General features: G+C 39.9%; 1 protein-coding gene across 1 annotated transcript; it reads left to right on the top strand.

Moving 5' to 3' along the window:
• Positions 1–15,565: 15,565 nt before the first annotated feature.
• LOC131693928 (ADP-ribose pyrophosphatase, mitochondrial) lies at positions 15,566–16,955 on the top strand. The gene is made up of 2 exons (XM_058982203.1): positions 15,566–15,948; positions 16,006–16,955. Exons 1-2 carry the CDS (start codon positions 15,723–15,725, stop codon positions 16,650–16,652), a joined length of 873 nt encoding a protein of 290 aa, XP_058838186.1. The 5' UTR covers positions 15,566–15,722; the 3' UTR covers positions 16,653–16,955.
• The last annotated feature ends 9,481 nt before the right edge of the window (positions 16,956–26,436 follow it).

The following is a 26,436-nucleotide window of genomic DNA, read 5'->3' as shown; positions in this document are numbered from 1 at the left end:
ACGGATCTCGTCATGCCATATAAGAAACCGATTATGAAAATCCATAACTGCACTATTTGGTGGATTCATTTTTTTTACAAGATATTAAATTATTGTTTACATTATTTACAAGATATAGATTACTCATTATACTCAATTACTCAACAACAACTTTCATATTCCGAGGGCAGTAATTTTACTAAAATCACTATAAGTTGACACTATGACCCAAAGATGAACAAATGAAGCCAATTTCTCTGTCAGAAACAGGTATTTGAGCTATTTGCATACTGATTTGCTGGTTTATGAAGCAACTCAAGCCCCTATCGCTTGCGCCAGTAAAATCCAGCTCACGAAAACTGAGAACAATCCAGCTAATAATGATGCGAAACATAAATTTAACCACAACCAAAAAAAGCCGTGACTGCCGAACGCATCAACCGCCGCTGCCATCCAGAAACCGGTCTCAAGTTCGCCAGCTGTTGACGAAGATCAGCAAATGCAAATTTTTAGATGGCATTTCGCTTTCTCACGACCATCGGGTTGATAGTTCGGTTTCATTCTCGTCGCAAATTTTCTTTCTGTTTTCTTTGAAGTTGCATTTTTGCACAGCTTCACGGCGGAGTCTGAATGGGATATTTTGTTACATAACCGGACTTCTTTGCCGGGCGGTTGCGTATAAATAAGACGGTAGAGATCCATTCGCTGCTCGTTTAGTAATTCGCGCAGATCACGTGCTTAAGGATGGCATTTCGGCGAGGTGTTTTAGTGCAGTATTTCCTATGGCTGCTGATGATTAGCCTGTTGAGAGCTGTTACTATCACCGATAGCCAGGGACGGAAGTTTGAGGAGCGGCAGATCGTTGTACCAACGGGTATATCCGAAGCAGACCTACACGTTGAAATTCAGAAGGCAATCCGAGAGCTGTACCCGGACTACCAGAACAAACCAGATTTGGTCGTGAAGGAGTTGTCGAGTTTCGAAGAACTCGATAGCGTGAGACCGCAACCCGCCTCGCAGAGAATTAGGAAAACGATCCACTCGAATCGGCCCTAAAATTTGTGTTTTGTAGATCATAAAATAATAAATAGTGTGTAGATGGAGAGCAGAGTTCTATTGAAAATGTTCAATGTGATAGTGATTTGCGCCGATATAACTCCAAACGACTATTTGAAATCAGCTTTCTGGCACATTCTCCGTTATACCGAGAAATAGATGATAACACGTGTTTTTCATGCCAGTAAAATGATTGCTCTAACTAAACGTGATCAGAATCTAAGTTTACATCCGTTTGTCAGCCCAGGAAAGTGTCGTGCCTTAAAGATCCCTCGTGTTTAATTCTTATTGATTGTGCTTCAAAACGAATAAACTACCAGAAATATATTCCAGGTTGTTCGATATTAAGCCACTACTCTCATTTCAAGCGTATTGTCCATGCTCGCATATAGCCAGCGAGTTTATGTTCTACTAGTGAATATTTTAGTGAAGGTTATTAACGGTTGATAGAAGAAATGCAACTCGAGATAATAAAAATCCGTGCTTTCACTTTATCCACGTAGTGATTATATTGTTCGGTACTTTACCTGACGGAGAACGATGATTTAAGACTTTTCAATGAAAACGAACCAAAATATAAGCTACATCGAAAACAACGCACACGATCCTCCAAATAATGCCATCATTCATTTCATCAAAAGGTTAACAACACAAATCGGTGATATGCTTTACAGAGAAAAATATTTATTGGAGAATTTCTTTAGTGGTTTCGACAACTAAGTTTAGCTAGTTTAACCCAATCTACTCGTCATTCTTGTACAAAGCAGACTTCACGCTCAGAAAACGAAAAGTACGTACGAATGCCAAACAACATAATTTATCAAACACATGAAACCGTGTGCATACGGTTGTCATTTCAATGTGCAATTGAGCGTGAACAATGTGATTTTAAAATGGAATTCATTGAACATTGCGTGAAAATCACATTAATTTCATTAGAAGTACTACTGACTGATTTCTTAACGAATTGAACTTAAATATCACTTCGTTTTTCCTACAGATTTTATTGGTAGACTAATCGGGGCGTTTGATTCGTGCTTAAGTGTCTCTCGAGGAAGGATTGAGGATCCTATTTCAAGAAAAATCGTTCTGCACCATAAAATCTCAACCGCACTTTTAAACAGCAAGGGAGAATTGTGGCCTATCTAACCTCTCTGTTTTTCCAAAAAGTCTGCAATAATTTTCGAATTCTGGAATTGTCTGGATAGGATAAGTTTATTAAAAAATTGAATTGATTGAATTTGAGGCTGTGAGCTTTCAACATCTTGAAATACTGAAATTTCCAGCTGATGAAAACTCAACAAAATGTATTCGCCTTTAGCGAATAAAACTTCGCTATTTTGTGTTTCCAGCTATTCTAAAAAGTTTTGTTTTCATAATCGTTACTCGAAAATGTGGTTTTAAAATCAACGATGCATTCTTGTATCTCATTTTATTATTTGTCAAATTGTGAGGATAAATCTGGACTAATTTTCTGAAATTTGGATCAGACAAACATGTATGTCTGGACGATGCCTGAAAATCTAGAAGAATCCAGATAAATCTGAAAGGTTGGCACCCCTGTCTATGTTACTTATTCACAAATATCAAACAAAAATTATCTAACCTAGCTGCACGAACAAAATCGTTCACATACGCGAAAATGAACAAAATTTACATGAAAAAGTGAACGGTACCTAACAGCGGTGAGCATAATTTTACATGTCAACAAATACTCTGTACGGAGCGTATACCCAGAAAATGGTATATTTCCACCCAGTGCCAGATTGTTACCCTGACGGGTTACAAGATGGATATGCCATAAAAAAAGAATCCATTTTTAAGAACTAGTGAACTTCGCGAACACTTGGTTTGGCTTAGCAAGCCAATGCAAGATGCACTATACTATATTTCTCCTTAGTAGAGAAAAAATTGGGTGAAAACTAATATTTCTCCACTAAGGAGAAAATTGTTTAAAGCAACATTTGTGCGTTAACGGCACTTCAATAACACAATGTTCATTCGTGAATTAGGAGCACCCGCAAATTTCACGGTAGTATGCAACTTGCTGAAGTTTTGCTGACTCGACAAGGCAGTTCCGGTTAAAACCCGTTGGGAATGACAGAACGTTAGGTTTATTATTTCCAGAGACAATGTGCAGAGAGGGCGAAATACGTCGATGGAAAATTGGGCAGAATTAAAGCATTAGTCAGAGAAATTTTACCCACTTCATACTATATTTCCAATTATGTATGACTTTCATAAAAAATGCGGAAACTAATTTTCAAAAATCTTTTAAAAGGGCAGGTAACCGAAATTTTATAACATTTTTCGAGCAAAAACAGAACACAATAGTTTTGTGAAGTTTTAAATATAAGTTCGATGCAGATTTGTGTGTAATATTATTCAAAGCCAGATATTTGAATTCAACGGATGGAGGGTTGTTCCAGGAAACTGTTCGTACAGATCGGTTCTATAAAATAAAACTGAAAATCTTAAAACTAGAACTTGCTGTCTCCAGCAGCAGTTTTAGCAGGTGTTCTATTCAGTTTAAAATTCATGTCTCACCATGCCTTCAACGTTACTGCATTCAAATTTATTTTTCGCCAGTCTATCGGGTCTAAGTGTCTGTGCTGAAAACTTTGCATGTATTTAAAACACAGTTCTAAACGTGTTTTAAAATCAGCAACAAATAGAACGGCGTCGTATAACAGTTTTAATTTTTAAAACAAAACTGTTCGAAATTATAAAACAAAACGCTCTGCTGGGGATGTGAATGCTTCTGTTCCAGTTCTACTTTGAAACCCCTATACAATAAAAAACGCTTCTGAACATGCCCTAACGATGAGTAACGCATTCAGAAGGTAAATTGAATAAACGCCAGCGAGAAGCTGATTATTCTCGAAGAGAAGAGAAGACAATCGCGTAGCTAATTTGATCCAGTCCTAACCTCAATATTGAGCCAGTTTCTGATTGGTCCTTTTGCTAGCGATGAGCGTTCATTATATTTACAAACGGGATAGAAAACAGTGCTGCTGAATCTATTATGGCTGCTTCTCATACACATCAACATTTCATGCCGATTGAATAAAAGTCTTGAATGACGATATAGCTAAGTGTATTGTTAATAGAGACATGAATAACAATTAAATTAAATTTTAAAATGCAGCTAGCATTGTAAATTCATGGTTGAGGTGCGAGCTTTGAGGTACAATTATTTTCAACAATTGTAAAAAACATGCAAAAGGAATCTGGCAACGACGAACGCTTTCTGTCTTCAGATTTACGGCAGGGTCTAATCGAGAAAATTAAGAAGAGCAAGAAGCCTGTTGTCGTCTCCAAAGAGAATAGGGCAAGAGACGAAGAGTGAAAATCAGTCAAAACGGCAACACTCCCTTTATGATGATTTCAACACTAGAATTTTGGCAACCGCTTTCACAGGCAGCACTTTAAATGACTCCTATTATATTTTGAAAACAAACCGCATGTCGATCGTTGGATTTGTTTATCAAACGATGCGCATTTCGAAACAAAGAGATGAAATAATTCTAAAGCTTGTTTTTACTCATACATATACTCTAGAATGCATCTCACAATCACGATTGAACCAAATTCTGACGAAAATTGAAATTTCTTTTTTAATAGATGTACAATACTTATCTCCTCCAACTCAGGCATGAGTAATGTTTATTTACATTGCACGATTGGTCTGCTTAATAAGGTATTTTTGGCTTCACACTATTCGTCTCTTTCCCTATTCTCTTTGGTCGTCTCTTCTCTTCCCTGTCAAAAAAAATGCGGACGAACATGGTCAGGCGATTTAAAAAGTTTGACGTTTGACTCAACTCGCCTGTGCTAATTGCCCCTCGGAACAAATGCAATTTGCGAATGCGATTTAAAGGCAATTTCAATACTTAGACAAATTTTCTGGCTGATGAAATGGACTTGGTTGTTTTTCGCGTTTTTCAAACATGGCGGTTCATGTTTGGTTTAAGTTTAAAATTGTTTTTTGAACAATTGGTGTATTTTCACTTGTACTTTGTTTGTCTAGTACACTTCATTGAGCCAACGAATGGGGTGTTGGTTAGGGTTGGAAATGAAAGTTTTAAATGATTGTGTGTTTCGTGAGAGGGCCGTATTCATAGTGCAGTGATGAGCGTATTGTGTCTTGTGAAGTTTTGGTAGTGAAATCGGATTCCTAGAATAGATTGAGTTTCGTTTTATGATCAAATATGGCATTCCTGAGGATCTGACAGTATGCGTGCGCTATGAAATTCCGTTTGAACTAATACCACTACAATTACATAGCATATGTGTTACCATTGGAATGCCTTCCTGTGATGGTGTGCATCGTCCCATATTTAAAGCGGGACAATTCCAACAGGATTATCTTTGACATTGTATTAAGTTTCATTCAGAAAAAATAGGACTTACTAGTGTATTGTGATGCTCGTGTGTTTAATTTCAATAGAACGTGAAACGCACGGGCGAAGGCTACGCGAACGCGAACGAAATTCACACCTTTCCGATCCGTTTCAGTGGCGGTACGGTAACGTGTGCGGGCGCCGGTATTCTTTCGTGCGGGACTTGTCCGGGACGGTGTCATATCGGACAGGTGTGGATGCTCGCATTTGAGTTGAATGGACGGTGTCTATGGGCGGTGCTGGACCGGGACTGGGACGGATCGAATAGGTGTGAATACAGTTTAAAAGTATAGATTGGGTGTAATTGTTCCATTTCATGCACACCGATTAAGTTGTTTACAGCGTCTGGCGAGAATTCGACGACCTTTGTTATATACTCCCATTTCTACACGCCGACAGTTATATGCACAGGGTTTCTATTAAAGATGATGCGGTGTTCAATTGTAAGAAATATTGTCACTCACTTTTCTCAGATATGACTGGGCAAATTTGAATTTTACTTCGATCGGAGTTGTATGAATCGAGTATGACGCCACATAACATATGCTTTGTAGATATTTTTTTTTCTTTTTTGTCGAATTTTGGCCATATTCCGCCGTAGGCATCTGAAGCTGAGATTTATTTCTCTTACCAAGATATGTGTCAGACCGTCGAATTGCAATAAACACCTGAATCGCGCGCGGAAACAAGTGCATATAACCCCAAATCTAGAAGATTAACATGTTATGTGCAAAAACGCTGTCATGACACGAAAAAAAAAATTAAAAAAAACTATTAGCATAAAAACTATATGCGTGCGTAGTTGATTGTATGTCCGACGTACAAACTCGGTTTGTTTTGGGTACTTGGGTAGTGCTTGTTTTGTACCGCTCAAGGTGTAATTCAGTCAGCATAATAATTCGCGCAAACATTGATCGCATAAGAGTTGGCATTTTATTCAATCGTTAGTAGAGAAACAGCAATGAAAGTGCATATTAAAAATACTCTTGAGTTTTGTTCCTACTAAACAATTCTCAAACGAATATTGATATCAGACTAGCTCGCGCTTTTAGCAATACTCCTACGGCCGGCTGTTTGGAGTTCAAATTGTTGTAGTTTGGGGAAAAACTAAATCACTCTCGATGGCCGGCTATCCAGAGTTTAAATACAAGAAAAATCATAACTAAATATCTTTTTGCTCTGAGTATACGTGTACTCGGAGATTAACCATCCCACCGCATAAAACAAATTCATTTTGTGGTCGCATTGCCTGCTTGTGGCGAATCCTAGACCTGTACCTGTCCAATCCAACTCCGTAATACCTATGGAAGCGTCGCTGAGTCGGGGGCCTTCCTTAAGTAGGTATTACATCAACATTTCCTACCCTATCCTAAGTATCGGTGAAGATGGTCGTGGCCGGCAATAACGATTCTCATGCTATTGGTTTACTGAACTCATAAGAGATAAAGTTCATTCCCGATCATTTATCTCACAAGTAAGATGAGTTGAACTACCTATAGGCAACATGATAATCGTTAGTATGCAATCTACGAATAGCACCGTGCTTCGCAACGCAACGCAACGCAACACTTCATTGAGCCAACGAATGTGGGAAATTGTGGGATCGTGTGTATGTATAGTAGAACAAGATCTGTGACCTAAACCTTAATGAACGTCAGATTGTGATAAGTTTTGAAGTGCAATACCAATTTCACCGTTGATTCTTCCTATAATTTGGTGGTGATTACCTAGTATACTGGTAAGTATATGTGAGTAGATAGTGAATCCGAAAATAAGCATTATTTTTAATTTTAATATTAGGCAATTAAAGGCGATTCAATGGCGCGTTCCATGGCCGATTTAAGGGCGGCAAAAAAATGACGGCGGCAAATCGCCCAAATGTTGCATTTGAAATAGCCCCCAAATTGCCAGCAATTTGCTGGCAAATTGTAGGGTAATTAGCGCATCCGAGTTGGCGATTCTACGTTGAAACCGCTCGCAGATAGCGCTGGAAGAAAAGTGTTGCTGATTTTATTTTGTTCTGTCATAGTGCATATATTTTCTGTAAACATTGGTAAAAAATTACTTTTAAACACCAAATTACCGATCAATTTGTTGATAATTGTTTATGAAAATGGAGGAAAATCATCATTTTATCAGATGATGAGTAAACATCTTGCGAAAAGAGTGTAAAACATAGTGGTTTCTAATATTATTCGCAGAGCTATATGCGCGCTGTTTCGAAATGTAATTTGTTGAGCACCGTAGCCGCCGCAACAGCATTTCCCGTTCGTCCTAAGTTAAGCTAAACCTTCATGAGATGGTGTAAATTCATGGAACTCTCCAGATCACGCGAGGAAACAATATATCCGGCTAATAGGAAAGTGTCAGCTTTGTATCATGCACAGCCGATCCTTCTCTCCGATAGTCTTCACTGAATCTCCTACGTAGTTCAAAATATAAAGGATTTTGACATTGGTGCTGATTGGGTCTCGGTTTCGAGTTGGAACTTTATTTATGGAACGATTTTTTATAACCACAATAATACCCCGATTACATTTCGAAGAAATGTATGAGTCAAATAGTTGCAAATGGCTGTACTTTCAGAATAATTGCAAATAAAACTAAATTTCTTACTCGTTTCATTCATATTTTGGCAGTGGTTAGCTTTTTCCGAGAAGATAATGAAGATTTTGTTGTAAGCTACGACTCACTTACGGGTGAAAAAAAGTAAATTGTATCACTTTGCCAGTTCATGAGCTGAATCATAGGTGTCGCATGACTAATTTTGGTTTTGCCGCAAATCGCCAGTTGGCAAATAGCCCCCCGTTAGCCAGCAACTTGCCCTTTTTGACTGGTATAGATTATTCTTAGTCGAGACCAGGGTGGCCAGACCTACCGATTTATCGGTAGTCCTACCGATTTTGGTCTTCCCTACCGATTCACAGACGACCAAGACAAAACTACCGATATTTTGTTATTCCTACCGAAAACTACCGATTTTTATTGATTTTGGACACATCCTACTCAACATTAATTTTTTGGGTTGGATTTGGTCTGAGATCTGTGTTGTCAGTATTTTACAATTCTATGTCAATATTACGTTTTTGGTAAAGACGCTGAATCCCTCTGGATAAAGACTCGACACGTCCATTTATCTGTCAGTGTCATTCCAATCGAGCACTAGACCTGTCAATGACACTCATTCCAGAAGGATTCGAAGCGATTTTCTTCGGATTGAGTTCCTTTGACAAGTCTTTGACATTCGATAAATTTTAGGTCCAATATACATAATACAACATCATTTCAAAAAAAATCGTTATAATACGTAAAAACGTTTTTTTTTTGTTTTTTTTTAAATAAATCTTATATAAGCTTGGCAACCATACATAGGAAAACCACGGTTGTTTACATCTGGCCTATCAAGACAACACACAAAATGAAAAAAACTATGTTCATTGTATGGTGTTTATGTCAAATAAAAACAACCCTGCGGGAAAACCGGGAAAACATGTGTTCATTTTTTCTGACAGGGCATCAGTTGTCGTGAAATTCGAAATGCCAAATCCTTCTGATAGTGTCAAATCCAGACTGTCAACATATTTCTTTATTTTAAATTTAAATTTTATTTTCAAGTTTCCTGAGTTGGAAAAATACATTGTTGCAATCACGAAAATCAGCTTTATCGATGTATGTAATAAAGAGTTTTTTTTTTTCTCATTTAATGACCCAATTGGAATGACACTTATAGATAAATAATAAGAAAAAGATAGAGATGGCGAGGGATTCAGATGTCGTGGGAGAAAAACACAGCCTACCGATAAACTTTTAGTGACCCTACCGATATTAAGGAATTCTATCTGGCCACCCTGGTCGAGACGTGAAGCGAGCGTGGTTTTACATTTCTTATAAAAGAAATGTATAGAATTCGCTCAAACTTTCAAGATTTTTTCCGAGGCCCGGAGGGCCGAGTCTTATATACCAATCGACTCAGCTCGACGATTTGGGACAATGTCTGTGTGTGTGTGTGTCTGTGTGTGTGTATGTAACGGACAAATTCTCATTCGTGTTTCTCAGCAATGGCTGAACCGATCTTATCCAAACCAATTTTAAATGAAAGAACTAAAAAACAGTATGAACGCTATTAATTTGGTTTTGATTCTGATGTTTAGTTTCCAAGATATGAATGTTTGAATGCGTAAAAAAGGCGTTTTTTACAGTTTTTTTAAATTATCTGCCGAAATTGACATTATAGATTAACAATTTATATGTTTTTAAACAACTTCAACAAATACCTTTCGAACAAGCTATAGATTGTTGAAATCGGACTATTATCAAAAGAGATATTTAACATTAAAGGCGGACGAAAGATTTTTATCATTTCCCATTGCCAGAAATATGACCAAAAACATGTAATCTATTATTAACGCCAAAACGGCTTATTTTAGGTCAATAGTATCTTCGGAGAATTTAATGGCGGCAATATGCCCTTTCTTTTGGTATTGTGCTTTTGCTGATTAATCTCCCTATGAGTGAGATATTTTCACAAATTTTCTTGGAAGTGATTATATCGAAATGATGTCTTCAGCAAATTTGTAGCTCTTACTTTTGCGAATAACTTTACTAAAGACTTTAGATATCTATTTTGAATACTTTAAAAGTTATGGCTTGTTGTTTGTTGATTACTCTTTCTCGCCTATTTATTGTTCAATATAGTAATAATCCATTGAAATAAGCTAAACATTATTTCGATAAAACGAATTTTGTATTTCATTTTACTATCTACAACCGCTAGAAATAATCACCGAACACTTCCAAGTTATCTGGAAGGAACTTGATAACTTATCAGTGCAAAAATGTTCATTTGTGCGAACCTTCTGACTGCAATTTTTCTAACTTATAACCATCGGATCGATCTGAAACATATCGGAAAATGGAAAGCGAAATAAATAACTCCAAGCAACGGCGTAGCCAAGAGAAGGTTTTGGGGTTTAACACCATACAACCCCCCCCCCACCAAACCAAAAAAATAAATTGGATTGAAGTTGAAAATTTATTGATGCAGACTGATTTAATTCAATATTACAATAACAATTATCTGATCCGTAGATTGATAACCTGTTGTTGTAAACATCATGAGGACTTTTGATAAATTGTCGGAATGGGGTCCTTCCTGATATGTAACTGATCTATTGGTCTTGATTTCACAGTTGTCTAATAGCATCAATATCAAATTCCTGCCTGAAAACATTCCAATAGAAAATTCCAGAGTTCTGTAATCAATAATAATCCTCAGATTTCTTTTCAAATTGAGCTCGCTTTTGTAGAGATGTACTGTAATAATACTGTCTTTATTTAATAGGAAGTGAAGTTGAAATTGATTTAATGTCTATGAAACATAGAACTGCTCACCAAAAAAAATGCATAACTTTCAAAATTTGCTAAAAATGTTTTTGCCTTTCTCATTCACTCTAAAATTCGTCAATCTAATCGCGACCGGGAGGGCCGAGTGTCATATGCCAATCGACTCAGTTCGTCGAGTTCGGAAAATGTCTGTGTGTGTATGTATGTGTGTGTATGTGGAAAAAATGTGAACATACCGGCCCGGAGCGAGTATGCAGTGAGGGGTTGCTACTTTAAAATTAAAACTAGTTTAAAATTTCTTAACAAGTTGAAAGTTTTATGCAGGACCCGGATCTTTCTAAATGATCCGCCGCTGGTTTCAAGCGATGTTTCAGTATCACATAGTATCTCAAGATCGTGGCTGTCGATCCATTGTTCGTATGTGAAAATTGTACTGAACATGTAATATTCATTTCCACCATTGTATTGTACATAACCAGCTATGGAATCGTAGTCTGGACAAATGAGAAAAGCACAATTGCACCATTAGGTGGATTAAAACGGGTTTTTATTTTGGAAATGCGTCAAGTTGAGACGAAAACGTAATATGATTAATAACGAGGATAACACTTTCCGAATGTAGAGAGAAATTTATGAAAAATGACGATTTACATTCGACTCTAGCATCGATTTTGATGAGAATTTTATTTTTGTTGTATGACCAATTATATGTATAGGCTAAATGTTTTTTTTTTGACTCAGTACAATATACATATCCCCTTTAGGAAAATTCAGTTTTCCCACCACAATGCATTGATTGAGGAATTTAGATGTTTTATTAACAGAGCATTAACAATAATTCGTTTATATGTCTATATAATGGGTCATTTTTTCGCTTTCCCATTGATTTGGTTTGAGATTTCTAGCACTGATGTTGTCCTATGCTGATTTGAGCGATTCTCTGAGTCCTGCCACTATCCCATGTAGTATGTGTTATCAAAAACATCGCGAAGCATCAAGTTCTAAATGTTCTCAAACGATATAATATCCGAAGAGAGTGATAAGAGTTATAAGAAATGTCTCATCACACTGTTAGGTGGATTAAAAGCGTTTTTTTTTAATAGTTCGTTAGCCCAGAGTAGAAAAACTCATAGTAAGAGAACTGCGGAGAGAAAAACAGCATTTTTGGCAACGTATGCCCCGGCATTGTATGGCAACACGTCCAATGTTATAAGGATAGGCAATGTTCGATTGGATTCGTTTTTTGACAGCTAAACGCGAATCCAAACGATCCAAAATGGAGTCTCCGCAGTTCTCTTTCTAGAGTTTTTCTAGCACAGAGATGTCAGATTTGCAGACATGTCTGCAAATTCACAGACTTTTAATTTTAGCTGCAGATTTTTTTGATGACGTAGATATTTGCAGATTTTTTGGTTTGGTTGCAGATATTTGCAGATTTTTTAGTTTGGTTGCAGGTATTTACAGATTTTTGTATATAAAGGCTTTTGGTTACACTAGGTCTCCTGACATTTTTTGTTCTTCCCAGACTTTAAAATTATTATTGGAGACATTTGAAAAAAGTATCTGATATCTCTGCGTTAGCCGAAGTCCTGGTAATTATAGCTTATCTCCTGCCTTTGTCTGTCTGGATAGGTTCAGCCATCTTCAACCGAGGAAGCTCCGGATGAGTAGTTGAGGTAAATTGGTGTCTTCCAGTGCCTAGGGATCGACAAACTTACATAAAATAAAACGCTGGTGAACATGCCCTCACAACAAGAATTTAAATGAGCCACAATTCCGGCTGGCTCCAGCCGGAATTCCGGATGGATTTGCTGGACCGTTACGGTCGAGCTGGTGCCCAGTCACCAAATTTTCTGGCAGAGACCGTTCTGCTAAATTTCTATCAGTCTTAGTTTGGCAGCCCTGTCAGATTTCTGCGCGCATCCTATCAGGTTAGTTGAGCTAGAGCGAACTCGGTTTCGCTCGCTTTTTTCTGGCAAATTTTGACAGGAACCGAGCAAAACCCTGGCATAACTCGGAAATAAACCGTGCAAAGATCCTGGCAATTCCTACCTGGTACCTCGGTTCTTGTCGAAATTTTCCAGAAAACGCGAGCGAAACCAAGTTCGCCCTAGTTTAACTAACTCGACAGGGTGCGCGCAGAAATCTGACAGGGCTGTCAAACCAAGAAAGACAGAAATCTAGCAGAACGGTGTCTGCCAGAAAATTTGGTGACTGCCCGGATAGAATTTTACAATAGCATTTACCCTACAAACAATCATAAAACAATAAATATTATAGTTATTACTGTTACAACATTGTTGGACGCGGTGCTCTCACAATAGATTTACAATAAAATTTAATGTAACGATCAACTTTACTGTTCAGCAAAAAATTGCTACAATAAATTCACATTAAATTTTACTGTTTTTGAGAAAAAAATGTATGGAAAAAAAATCGATTTTTTCAATGTTAAGATACATAACCACCCCCCTTTTTTACTGTACAAGTCGATTTTACATTGAAATTTACAGTAGAAACGTTAAAGTTTATTGTTTTTGTATTATAGCCAAACACTAGAATTTGCTGTAAATTATTGTAAATTTACTGTACTGTCACAGTGAAAATCATGGTTTTGTTACTGTACATTTCTATTCGGGTGGGTCGGACCCTCTAAGGGAATGTTCAGGAGTGTTTCAGTTATAGATTCATAATTTTGACACTTCTATAATTTAAAACTGAAAATTTTAAATCTAGAACTTGCTGTTGCCAGCAGCAGTTTAAGCGGATGTTCTATTCAGTTTAAAATTCAGCGTTACTGCATTCAAATTTATTTTTCCCCAGTCTGTCGGGTCTAAGTGTCTGTGCTGAAAACTTTGCGTGTATTTAGGGCATGTTCAGGAGTGTTTTTTTTGTATAGGAGTTTCAAAATAGAACTGGAACTGAAACATTCACATTCCCAGCAGAGCGTTTTGTTTTATAATTTCGAACAGTTTTGTTTTAAAATTTAAAACTGTTATACGATGCCGTTCTATTTGTTGCTGATTTTAAAACACGTTAGAGCATGTTCAGGAGTGTTTCATATCTAGATGCATAATTTTGACAGTTCTATAATATAAAACTGAAAATTTTCAAACTAGAACTTGCTGTCCCCAGCAACAGTTTTAGTGGGAGTTCTATTCAGTTTAAAATTCATGTCTCGCCATGCCTTTAGCGTGACTGCATTCAAGTTTATTTTTTCCCGATCTATCGGGTCTAAGTGTCTGTGCTGACTACTCTCCATGTATTTAAAACACAGTTCTAAACGTGTTTTAAAATCAGCAACGAATAGAACGGCATCGTATAACAGTTTCAAATTTTAAAACAAAACTGTTCGAAATTATAAAACAGAACGCTCTGCTGGGTATGTGAATGTTTCTGTTCCAGTTCTACTTTAAAACTCCCATATAAAATAAAACGCTCCTGAACATGCCCTTAGAACTGTATTTTAAATACATGAAGAGTACTCAACACACACTTAGACCCGATAGACTGGTGAAAAATCAATTTGAATGTAGTAACGCTGACGGCACGGCGGGACATGAATCTTAAACTGAATAGAACACCCGCTAAAACTGCTGCTGGGGACAGCAAGTTCTAGTTTTAAAATTTTCAGTTTTGTATTATAGAACTGTCAAAATTATGCATCTATAACTGAAACACTCCTGAACATGCCCTTAGAACACTGTTCTAAACGTGTTTAAAAAATCAGCAACAAATAGAACGGCGTCGTATAACAGTTTTAAATTTTAAAACAAAACTGTTCGAAATAATAAAACAAAACGCTCTTCTGGGGATGTGAATGTTCCAGTTCCAGTTGTACATTGAAACTCCTACACAAAATAAAACGCTCCTGAACATGCCCTTATCACGTATATGGCACCCCTATCCCATTTGTATTGAACTGACATAAGTGAACATCTCAGCGGGCACACAAATTATGGGCCCCACTGACAGTTCAAATTGTTCTACTTGTTTTGCTCGAAGATCGATTTTCACTAGTCAGATACCGTACGGCATGACTCAATTTTTAGACATTTGTTTCAAAAGCGAAAATATTGGATAGCTAATTAAAGAAATGTGTTGTTTTGAGCACGTCGGTGAATAACAAAAACTTTACGCCATGGTGCATCAACAAATTAAACGTACTCGACTATCACAAAATTGTGTCGAATGAAATTGATTCTGGTTATTGTGGATCGACCCTAACGCGACGTTTTAGATGTTGGCATAGAAATCATGGCGGCGTAGCAGGTACCTGGCCCTTATATTAAGGCCTTTGATTTTTGGGTTTCTCAGTGGGGAACGCCATTAAGATTTCTGACAGCTCATTTACAACCATAGATGCAAACTGAAGTCAAAGGAAATTGGTTTGTTTTCATCAGGAAATATCTAACTTCAATCGATTTTTGCACGACAAAATATTTTGTTTTCATCACGAAATAATTCAGCACCTTTTCTTTTTCAACGGGTATAGAAAGGTCAATGTAACACTGTTTGTTTTGCTTAATACTCATTTGATATCGTAATTAAGCAAAACAATCAGTGTTACATAGCGGTATTCTTCGAACTCGACCGAAATAAAATTTCTTGCGCTCTTTGATTACTACTGCTTGACAGGTTTTCTAAAAAACTGCTTATCAACAACAGAAAACAAAGATTGCGGTAAACGTCATTGGTCGAACTAAGGCCAGAGCAGACCCTAACGGAACACTGCTTGTTTTGCTAAATTCCAATTAAAAACGCTATGTAACACTGTTTGTTTTGCCTAACTCTTGGCGTTATCACGCATCTACTTGATAAAAATAGTAAATAAACCGGATTCCGGCGCTCCGATAGGAAACGATCCGTTGCTTGGCACCAGAAATTCTCAACCTGGCCTTATTTACTCTATTATCGATCCTGTCCTTATATAATGGTCGCATGGTCCGATCTCTGACTAGCATTTCGTTTCCCACTTTAAAAACGATGATTCCCGGTATCTACAAGCATTCGCACTGTCGAAACAATGTTTATCCACGCAGCGATGTTCGCCGATATCCTGTTCCGGACGAAGAGGTGTGCTGGTCCGTGTCCTACCCGGACTATCAACCGTCGTTCTATGAGGCAAGCGTTTTGAATGGTAAAGAATGGGCCGATCCAGCTGTTGGTAAGTAAAACTTGCACTTATTTGGAGTGATGTTAATTTTACTGAGCCTTCAACTAGACCATCCAAATTTCAAGGCCAAATGGAACCAGCCTGACGGAAGGGTGAATCGAGTCAGTTTCATCGGTGAATACGAGATTCGCGATGGTTATCCCTTAAATCTATTCGGTCGGACTGGGCTGCGTGGAAGGGGTTTACTGGGCCGTTGGGGTCCGAACCATGCGGCTGATCCGATAGTGACCAAGTGGAAGATTGACGAGCAAGGCCGACCGGTGGTGAATGAATCTTCCGGGTTGCGCATCCTGCAGATGTGTGCCATCGAAAGGCACGATTGCGGTGAGTGGGCAATCCCCGGTGGGATGGTTGATCCCGGCGAACTTGTGAGTGCTACCCTGAAGCGTGAATTTATGGAGGAAGCTATGAGCAGTTCGAATGGGACGGAGGAGATTGAAAGATTTTTTACCGGCGGCAGGGAAATCTACAAGGGGTACGTCGATGACCCGAGGAATACGGACAATGCATGGATGGAGACGGTGGCCGTAAACTTTCACGACGACAACGGGTCGGTAGTTGGGCAGTTTAACCTGCAAGCTGGCGATGATGCGGCCAAGGTTCGGTGGATGGATGTAGGTGCGGACGTGAAACTGTACGCTAGCCACGCCTGGATTGTTCGAAAAGTGGTTGAGGTGCTGAATGCACATTGGTAAGGTTTTCGGACAAAGGACATGGTATGACAGATTGTTTTATTGAGTAAAATTATAACATGTAGCACAGTTTAATTTGATTTCTTATGAGTTTCGTGGTTTTTCATTTTTCTGAGAAAGTCTCGAAATATGCTTCATATCTGATTTAGAGAATGTTTCTTTCGCGGTATTGCATAAAACGATTTATAGAAACTAAAGATATAGGCGCATTTCTTCTGCTAGTTCAAATTATTCCTCGTTATTACTACATCTGCTTAGTTTATATTGCGTATTTAAATGACATAAATAAACTAGAATATAACTTAATTATGTGGGTAAAGGAACAAGCGAATAGAGTTGTCAAATATTGGAAAAATGATTCTTATTTTGTGTTTCTGGTGTTTAAGGGATCATCCATAAATGACGTGTAGAATTATATGGGGGAGGGAAGAGTTTTGTATTTTGTGATGATGTGTGACGACAGGCGGGTAGGGGATCGTGTCATGTTACGTAGCTTATTTAAAAGGGGAATAACTAACATCGTTTTTATTTTTTTTTTAGTTTGCAGGGACAAGGGGGGGGGGAGAGTTACCGTCAAGCTTCGCAATTACCAGGGGAGGTTTGTGGCGAAATGTTATGACGGGAGAGAAGGGTGTTAAAAATCCCTCAAAAACGTTACGTCATTTATGGATGATCCCTTAATTGTAATTCCGTCTCCGAAGCAGAAGTAGTTTGTCCGTTGGTAATGTCACCAAGCATTCGCTTTTTGGCATTCATTACTTATTTAACTTATTTTAACCATACAAAGAAATTGCATAGGCCCGCTATTTTCAAACTAACGGTAACTAATTGCGGACCCCTCGGTTGCCACAATAAATTTTGGCAAAAATTGGCTTAGATTCTTTATGAACTTATGTACGCAATTTACTGAATTATTTATACAACGTTTTAAATTATTCGTTGAAAAAAACGGTAACTAAAAATTCCAAGTTAGGCCATTATTGCAATTGCACATATCTGCCACGGTTTGTTGTGATTCATCGAATCGTACACTACCTTCAAATTGATAGATGATCTGTCGAGAAATTGTATTTCTGGAATTTATCCAGGACTTTTCGCAACATCTGGTTTGCGTTGATCGTCCTTCTCGAAACTCATTTTGGTATTGGTCGACAAAGAATCCACCCACCGGATGAAGTATGCTAAACAGAACATGGGAGAGCACCTAATTGGCATATTGAGGTTCGTTATGATTCGATAGTAGTAGTCAACATCTTTACCATTGATAGAATCAATTTTAAATGTTTCTGTGTTAAAATTATAACAAATTAAGAGAAATCAACAAAACAAAAGTTTGTTTACAAATCTTATTAGCCCTATGCAAAGGCCTGGCCGTTTTAATATTTGCGACATATGAAAATATGCTTCAAATATTAATATTGACAAGAAAAACACTACGGAATAACTGCAGTGTTTTCCAGGATACTTTTCAATACTGGCTGTGTAAGGGTTAGAATAGAGAATAGAATAGAAATCTTACTAGCCCTACGCAAAAGTTGATAAGCAATTCTCTGTTGCTGTCGAAAAGTTTTCTGAATTCGCGAAACGGTGGGTGTCAGCAACGGCGGTGGTGCAAGGCGGGCGGTGATCAGTACATCGTTTGAGATGCGCTCATCATCGGCTTAACCAGTTAGTTTCGGACCACGTTACAGTTCAGCTCTGTTTGTTTTCGGTGGTGACAGCTTTGATACAGGAAGAATCCAGCCCGCCAAATAACGTTTGTGTACGGAAGCAAATTTTCGCAAAAGACCCAGAAAACGCCAAGCCGCTCTCACAGTGGAGGATCAGCCGAACGAGCCTTGGTATCCTCCACTGCTAATCGTCAAGGAGAACGAAGCAGGTTGGACAGCGGATCCTCCTGAGGTAGGTCACTGCTGGGTCTACCTGGGCCGTTAACGAGGAGCGAGTGGTTCAGGCGATTATTTGCCCAGTTGCTAGGGAGGTTCCTACAAAGAGCTGCTTACCTCCCTAGCTAGTCGACCTCCCTAACAACTGCCGGAGCAGCCAGCACTAATTCCAGCAGAACTCGACCGTGGTTGTCCAGGCCGGTCGGATGAGACCACTCGCCTTTCCGCCCGCAGCTATGAGTCAAGAGCAGTAGCAGTGAAGTGGAGTCGTGTGGAGGAATAAAAGTAGGTAAACTTATATTAAAAATTATTTTGTTTGCTTTAATTATGTACGAAAATCCAAAATTAAGATAGAAGCACATAGGCCGCCCGAACAAAAGGGTCTGCCGGGAAAATCAAAGCCCGACTAGTGGGGAAACCCGCTAATTACGTCTCACAGGACAATTCCATTCCAACTCGCTTACAAACGGATTCTTTTGCGGCTTCTCTTGTTACAGAGGTGACCAGCACGCATCGAACGAAAAGCCGATTTAAGGATGAAGAGAAGAAGAAGTTGGTGAGTAGAAGGAAATTTTCTTCAAGTCAGTAGGTGATGTGACTGTGAGAATAGGGCCCGAAAGTAGCTTCTCCACTTTATCATGAAGGTCGATCCCGGAGGAAAGAGGACTGTCCCTACCTCCCGGATATACAGTTCTGGCAATTCTCCTCCTGGTTTTTCATCGAGTATCGACCACATTGTCAACACCGTTGCTCACGAATGGTCATTCCAACGGATGTTTCGTATTGCAGCGGATCCTACGAGGTCTCAGAGCGAATATCAACGAACTGAAGTTTTTTTTTTATCTCCAAGCACGAACCTTACGTAATAACGCTGCAAGAAATGGAAGTTAACCAAAGCCTGGTAAAATCGAGTTTTGTCGGCAGGAACTATATGCTGCTACTGAAATCGAACTTACAACATTATTGGCAACATGGTGTAGGACCTACAATCCGAAAAGGCATACTCTTCGAGTGCGAACAACTGAACACCAGTTTACATGTCGTTGTTGCACATATTTTCCGGCCAGTACAGGCAACAGTGTCCCACCTTCCACTCAGCTATGCCAGGCAGCACTCGACGACCTGCTCGATTAATTGGAAGGCCCAGCCCAACTTGACGATTTCAATCGTTTGGGCATCTTAGTCATCGTACGTGCTTCATCGCGGAAACTAAATACCTTGTCAAAAAAGCTCGCAATTTTCAATGATAGTTTCCTTACTCGCATCCACACGGCCATTTATTTCATTTTACTCGGAAACCCTGGCTCGAAATTAAATGCATACCACTCAATAGTGACCCATCCAAAAACTGTAACGTGGTGGTGCCTTCAAGAAAAGCAAGCTGTTAATCAGTGTATAACCCAGGTAACCAACAAGTATTAGTGTATGCTGTAAAATAGCATATAATTTGCATTTCGGATGCTTCTTGCAGTATATTTGCATCCTCTATGCATATCTGTTGTTAATCAGCATTCAAAAAACTGTTTAAAAATTTCTTGCTAGTAATCAGCATTCTGAATGCACAACAGCAGTAGAAAAGCATTTTCTTGGCACAGCAGAAGAGTAGCCGTATATTTCACCAGAAGTGACTTTTAAATAGAATTTAAAACGACTTAAATGCTTATCAGCTAGCCGTTAAGACGCATTTTGCATACTTATTGGTTACTTGGGAATGTATCTTCGCACACTTCGACGTATAGATATATCAGATCCAGACAGGCCAACAGCGCTCAGATGATTCCAGGAATCACAAGCAACAGAACGCAACGAAACAACAGTCACGGGAAGATTTCGTGGCTAGGATTTCGCCGAGTAGTGCGACGACCGAAAACTGCGTACTGCGTAGTAACCGGCGGCGAAGCACTAGTATTTAAGCAAATGGATGACAACGGACAACCTTGAAGAAGTAGCGGAAGAGCTAAAAGATCGGTGACTTCGAGCGATTCCATTCTTTAAAGCGACGAAGGCACGAGCCGAACGGCAGCACGTAAATTATTCGCCCGATAGCGATAATGTGTACAACACTGACCTTACCTTTAATAAACTGTTGTGTGTTCTCGACTAAAGGTGACGTGTCTCGACAGGGCCTGACATGATAGACTATCCGCTTCTCCGACGACTCCCGTTATCCGTAAAGATAACACTTCTCGAGATCTTCAACGTTGTTTGGCGCAGCGGTGTTTTCCCGCTAGCTGACAAACCGCTATACTTATCCGTACCACAAAACCCAATTGCAACTGCTCCTGCGACCTGCTGGTTTTCACCAGATGTATGGCAAAGCTGCTCGAGCGTATCGTAAACCGCCGACTCATCACCGAGCTGGAGTCAAGTGGGCGACTCGATAAACGGCACCATGCTTTGTGTTCTGGAAGAGGCGTTGATACATCAAGCTGAAGAAGGATTCATTGACCAAGAGCTAGACATATCGGGACCTAGTGGAAGGAGAAACGACGTAAGATGAAGTGTGGAGCGCGCCAAAAATGCAATATATCGTAGAGAAAGAGCAGATGTCAATCAGGTTGAGGAAGGCATACGCAGCCAACCAGCTTATGTCGACCGGTGAGATCAAAGTCGGATGGTCGGTGTGCTTGTGTTGATTGATCCCTACAGCCACTAAGCAAACGGAGATGTGTCTCAGGTGTCTGGGTCTCAGCCATCAGCCAAGGAACTGTAGAGGCCCGGACAGATCTGATCTGTGCGAAAAATGTGGAGGAAAGGACCACATTGCTGAGACTGCATAAAGCAACCGAAGTGCTTGATCTGTACAAATGAATGTGGAAAGGACTCCATGACGGGAGGTTTCTTATGCCCAGAGTACAAAAGGTGAAGGCAGGCCAATGATGATGGAGATAAACCAGCTTAATCTCAATCATTGCGATATTGCAGTCAACAACAGAAACAAAGTGCGACGTTGCAATAGGGATCTTTAATTTGGAAAAATTGTGCCAGTTTTTCATATGTATTGGTAGCGGGTGTCCTAACGAGTACACTCATATCATTCTTAAACCTTAATTATTCTTTTATGATTTTTAAATTTAAAAAAAACCAAATTAAACTCAACCAGCAAACTGACAGTTGTCCTACTAAATAACGTATCTGCAAATATCTCGTTCGCCTCATTGTTAACCGGGACAGCACCCCACACAGCATGATCTGGTACTTTGTCAATCCGCTAGCAACCTGCCATCCCAAGTTTCATCTGCAAACTATGGTAGATCTGATAAGGCAACCTATAGGGCAGCGATGCCACATGTTTTTTGAAATGTCTGTAGAAGAATAACTAAAATGTCTGTAAAAGTCTGTAGATGTTTGTGTAAACCCTAGTTTCATTAAAATTTTACTTTAAAAATAGGTTGAAAGTAGAATTCTATTGTGAAGGAATCACTCGTATTCGAAAATAGTTATTCTAGTGCAATTTTACTAAACACTATTACCCTTTTAAAAGTCTGTAGATCTCTGGCTACGTCTGTAGGAGACATCAAAAGTCTGTAAAATACAGACATGTCTGTAAATCTGGCATCGCTGCTATAGGGTCGTGCAAGTCGCATGGGTTTGGATGTGTTATTGTCCTAAAAGGAAACAAACTAAAAAATGTTTTTTTCAATAGTTTCGGGCCAAAAATTGAAAAAGGACTGAGATATTAACTCACGGTACTAATCTGCATCAGAATATGCCTTAACCCGCACACCCCTAAAGTTCCCTATTATCGCAGAGTGACCACCAGGCGTGCAGAAGTGCATTGTAACGCGGAGAGTGAGGACTGGCGAGCGGAAGTGGAAAATGGACGGGCTTCGACGAGGACCTTTTTGTGGAAGCACTTCGTGCTGACAGCCTCGCTCCAATCGGGTCATTAAGCCATGCGCTGTTTTCGATTTTTTCCGATGCAGCTGACGTTAAAGTTACGTAATCAAACTTTTTTTTCACTTTTTTGTACATAAAAAATAACAAATAAAAATTATTTCATAAAATTGAATTATCACGCCCTACCATTGAACTACCATGATCCCTATCCTTTTTCTGGGATAACTGTCAAAAATGCTAACCCACGTGGCTAAATTCACTGTCAAGGAAGATCGTCGGTGTGTCAAACGAGGACGTATTTGCATTTTTTTTAGAAAATCAATTAAAAATCTTTCTGAAGTTTTAAAGGTTGAACATATATATTGTTATATCACAGATAACAGACGTTTAGGCTCGATTTGAATCGTGTGTAAATACCCGCTACTGAAATTCCGAATAAATCAGATGTCTGAAACATGTTTGGCAAACGTTTGCAGATGGCGCAGTGATCACTACAATGCAGTTAGAGTGCAGCTGTCAAACACGTGTAGCAAACAGTTGCGCAGATGGCAATAGTGAAACACGGATTTTCAACGTATATCAATTTGAAAGTTTACACAGGTTTTTGAAGAAATTTTGTTCTAGCCTAAACGTCTGTTATCTGTGGTTATATTAAGAAAAATGAGCTCTTTCGATTTATGAAATAAAAGGAAAAATTTATTCTTCATTTAGTGACCCAATTCCGAATGCCGATGAACTGTTGGAAACATTAGGGAGGGCGTGTGACGTGTCAGTGCCGAGAGAAATGGAGCCAAGAAGTTACCGGCATTTGGCGTATAACAACCAGAAGATGCGTTCAGAGAGCATGATCTAAGGCAGAGTGTAAGGCGACATTCCAGGCGGCGAGGGCAGCTTTTAAACGCAAGATAGTGCTTAGTATGTACCTGTTATAAAGAGCAGTGCAGAGAAGTAGACGTTAACTCCTGTGGCAACGCGTACCATGTTCTGATGGCCAAGATCAAGGGTCCAATGACGCCAGCTGAAACGTACGTTGACAAACTGAAGATTATCGTGGAGGCGTTTTTCCCGAAGCACAACCCAAGCTCATGACAGCATACACCGTACGTTGGTGCAGACGGTCGAAATGTTGGTGCCAATCGAGTCTCCAACGACGAGCTTCTTATAGTGGTAAAAGGGCTGAAAGCGAAAAAAGCTTCCGGTCCGAACGGTATCCTCAACGTGGCACTGAAGACCGCGATCCTAGCGCTTCGGGACATGTTCAGGATAATTATACAGAAATATCTGGACGAAGGCTACTTCCCGGATAGATGGAAGATCCAGAAGCTAATTTTGCTTTTAAAATCAGGGAAGCTACCAGAAGATCCAATATCGTATCGGCCTATATGCCTGCTGGATACTCGTGGGAAGCTTCTGGAAAGGGTCATCCTCAACAGGCTGATAAATTACGCTGAATGTGAGAACGGACTGAAGAACGCGTTCAACAGTGACAGCTGGGGGACGATCGCCGTAGCGCTGCACTGAATGCGGGTCCCAGACTATTTGTACTAGGTTCCGAAAAGTTACATTCTGAACCGAGTACTGGTCTACGAGACGAACAGTCGATTAGGATTACGATAACCTGCGAGGCCCTCGAGAAAGTGAAGATGTTGGCGACGAAGCCAGTAGGCATCGTAGAAACTTGGATGGCTGATGTCATGTTGCAGCTGGTTCACAAGACGGAGGTAGCGCTGGTTAGCAACCGTAAAACATCCAGCGTGACGTGATCAGTGTCGACAGACACTAAATCCCATCGATGTCTGCACTAAGGCACCTGGGTGTGGTAGTCGCCGATCGGTTAAGTTACAACAGCTTGTTTGTGAGAAGGGTGCGACAACAACTAACGTATTGGCAAGGATCATGCCGAGCATCGGAGGAGCAAGGTGCAGCACGACACGTCTCCTGACGAGTGTCTCATCTTCAACACTGAGGTATGGCGTACAGGCCTGGGCTGCTGCGCTGAATCGGACGATGTTGACAAGCACGTTTCGCCTAACGTCTGTTCGTGTCGCGAGCGCATACAGAACAATATCTTCAGAGGCGACATGCGTAATTGCCGGGATGATTCCCATCTGCATCACTCTGGATGATGGCAGGGAATGCTACCAGCGGAGGAATAAACGAAATGCAGGAAGACTGATCAGGGCGGACTCGTTGGCTAAGTAACAGCAAGAGTGGGACAACGCGGAGAAAGGAAGGCGGACCTACCGAATTATCTCAAATGTGTCGGTATGGGTACGTAGGGCACCGATGCTTCCGAAAGTACCTGTTTCGGTTTGGAAATTCTTCATCACCCCTTTGCCCGGAGTATGTGAACGTGCAAGAGACGCCAGAACACGTGGTCTTCGAATACCCTAGCTTCGAATAAGTTCGCAGGGATATGCACGGCGTGACAGTCGATATTATCGTCGAAGATATGTGCCACGATGAGTACACATGGGGTGCGGTCTACAGCGTAGTGTCGAGTGTACTCTCCGAGCTGCAGAGGAAGTGATGAAGGGACCAACAAAGTAGCGCCATTGACTAGAAAGCCGCCGTGAAACCACACATCGGTTTTCGGGAGAAATTCCGTCGCCGGAGAACTCTCCCTAGTCTAAAGGGTGTACCACATAAGATTGCATCGCGGAAAAAATGCTGTAGAAAATAATCCATTGGGTGCTTTTACTTGAAAATTTGGGTAGAATCAGTTTAGAGTGCATTGTTTACACTGTATTTTTATCGCTGTCAGTTTTTCGAAAATTGGCAAAAATCATGTCATCCGAAAAGCAACGTCGCGAATTGATTTTGCGCAAGTACCTGAAAAATCCGCAACTCTTCTCGGAACATCGGAAAACAACACGGAATTAACGGTGAGTAGGTGATTGAACGTTGCTACCGTAGCTGAGTTTCGAACGGAAGGAGAAATGCGGTTAGAATGGATATTCTATTAGTGATCAGGATCACAAGCTTATAATGAAAGCGTTCAAGCGGAATCCCAATGCTTCGGTCGGGGATGTGGCCAAAAAGTTGAATCTGTCCAAGTGTTTCGTTCAGAGAGCCAAGGACCGCATACATACAAAGTGCATAAGGCTCCAAGTCGTGACGCGCGTTAAATACGGTGGGAAAGTTACGGGCCCAGAAACTGAACACCCAGATGCTGACAAAGCCTCATTTCCTCATCATTGATGATGAGACTGCCTAGCACAAGTTTGAGGTTCCGAAGAAAGTAAGAAAGCAGAAACTTCCAGTTTGCCATGATTTGACCAGCGATCTGCTCATGTGGCAAACGGAATGCGTCGTTCATGACTATAGGGACTATAAACGGGGTGATCTACTGTAAGGAGTGCCTACAGAAGCGTCTGCTTTCTCTGTTGAAGCAACACGAGGTCCCTACCATCTTCTGGGTGGATCTAGCTTCGTACCACAATGTTGTCCTGGTGTGGTACGAAGCCAACTCTCTACGAAAGCATCCCAAGGAAGCCAACACTTGGCTATACGAAAGCATCCCAAGGAGGTCAAATTTGAGCAAGACAATAGGAAAAAGTGGGTTTCCGTACAGAAGCTGCAGCCAGATGTTGTGCAGAATCTAATAAGTACAGTTAAGCGTAAGGTGCGAGCGTACGGTTATGGTATTGAAGTTGAATGAAATAATTATGTCAAAAGCTTACTAATGGGTTATATTTTATTATCTGAAAGTTTTAAAAGGATCACACCACTAGGTAATTTTTAACAGTGCATTCCGTGATGCAATTAAAGGTTCAACTGAGAAAGCTTGGAAAATGAAAAAGTTTTTTCTCACATCGTTGAAAAAATCTTCACAAAAACGAATCAATGTATTGAGGGCATAGGTAGAGTGCTATTGGTTGATTTTCATGAAGGTTTTGCCAACGGTGTGAGAAAAAACTGCTTTTTTCATTTTCCAAGATGGCCGCTTTTCCAAACTTTCTCATTTGAACCTTAATGTAGCACACTATCAAGTAGTACGCAACGTTGCACCAGTTTCGGGTCATCCGGGCGCCAGTAAACCAGACGCAAGGCTCTACAGA

This window comes from Topomyia yanbarensis, chromosome 3 (assembly GCF_030247195.1).
Source record: "Topomyia yanbarensis strain Yona2022 chromosome 3, ASM3024719v1, whole genome shotgun sequence".
Taxonomy (NCBI): domain Eukaryota; kingdom Metazoa; phylum Arthropoda; class Insecta; order Diptera; family Culicidae; genus Topomyia; species Topomyia yanbarensis.
The sequence above is the reverse complement of the archived record's forward strand: the minus strand, read 5'-3'. Positions and strand labels throughout refer to the sequence as shown.

Bases quoted from the DNA above. Each gene is read 5' to 3' on its own strand.
- LOC131693928 (XM_058982203.1), top strand. From the start codon at position 15,723: ATGGTCCGATCTCTGACTAGCATTTCGTTTCCCACTTTAAAAACGATG. The intron at 15,949-16,005 runs GTAAGTAAAACT...GCCTTCAACTAG, and splicing joins ATGGGCCGATCCAGCTGTTG to ACCATCCAAATTTCAAGGCC.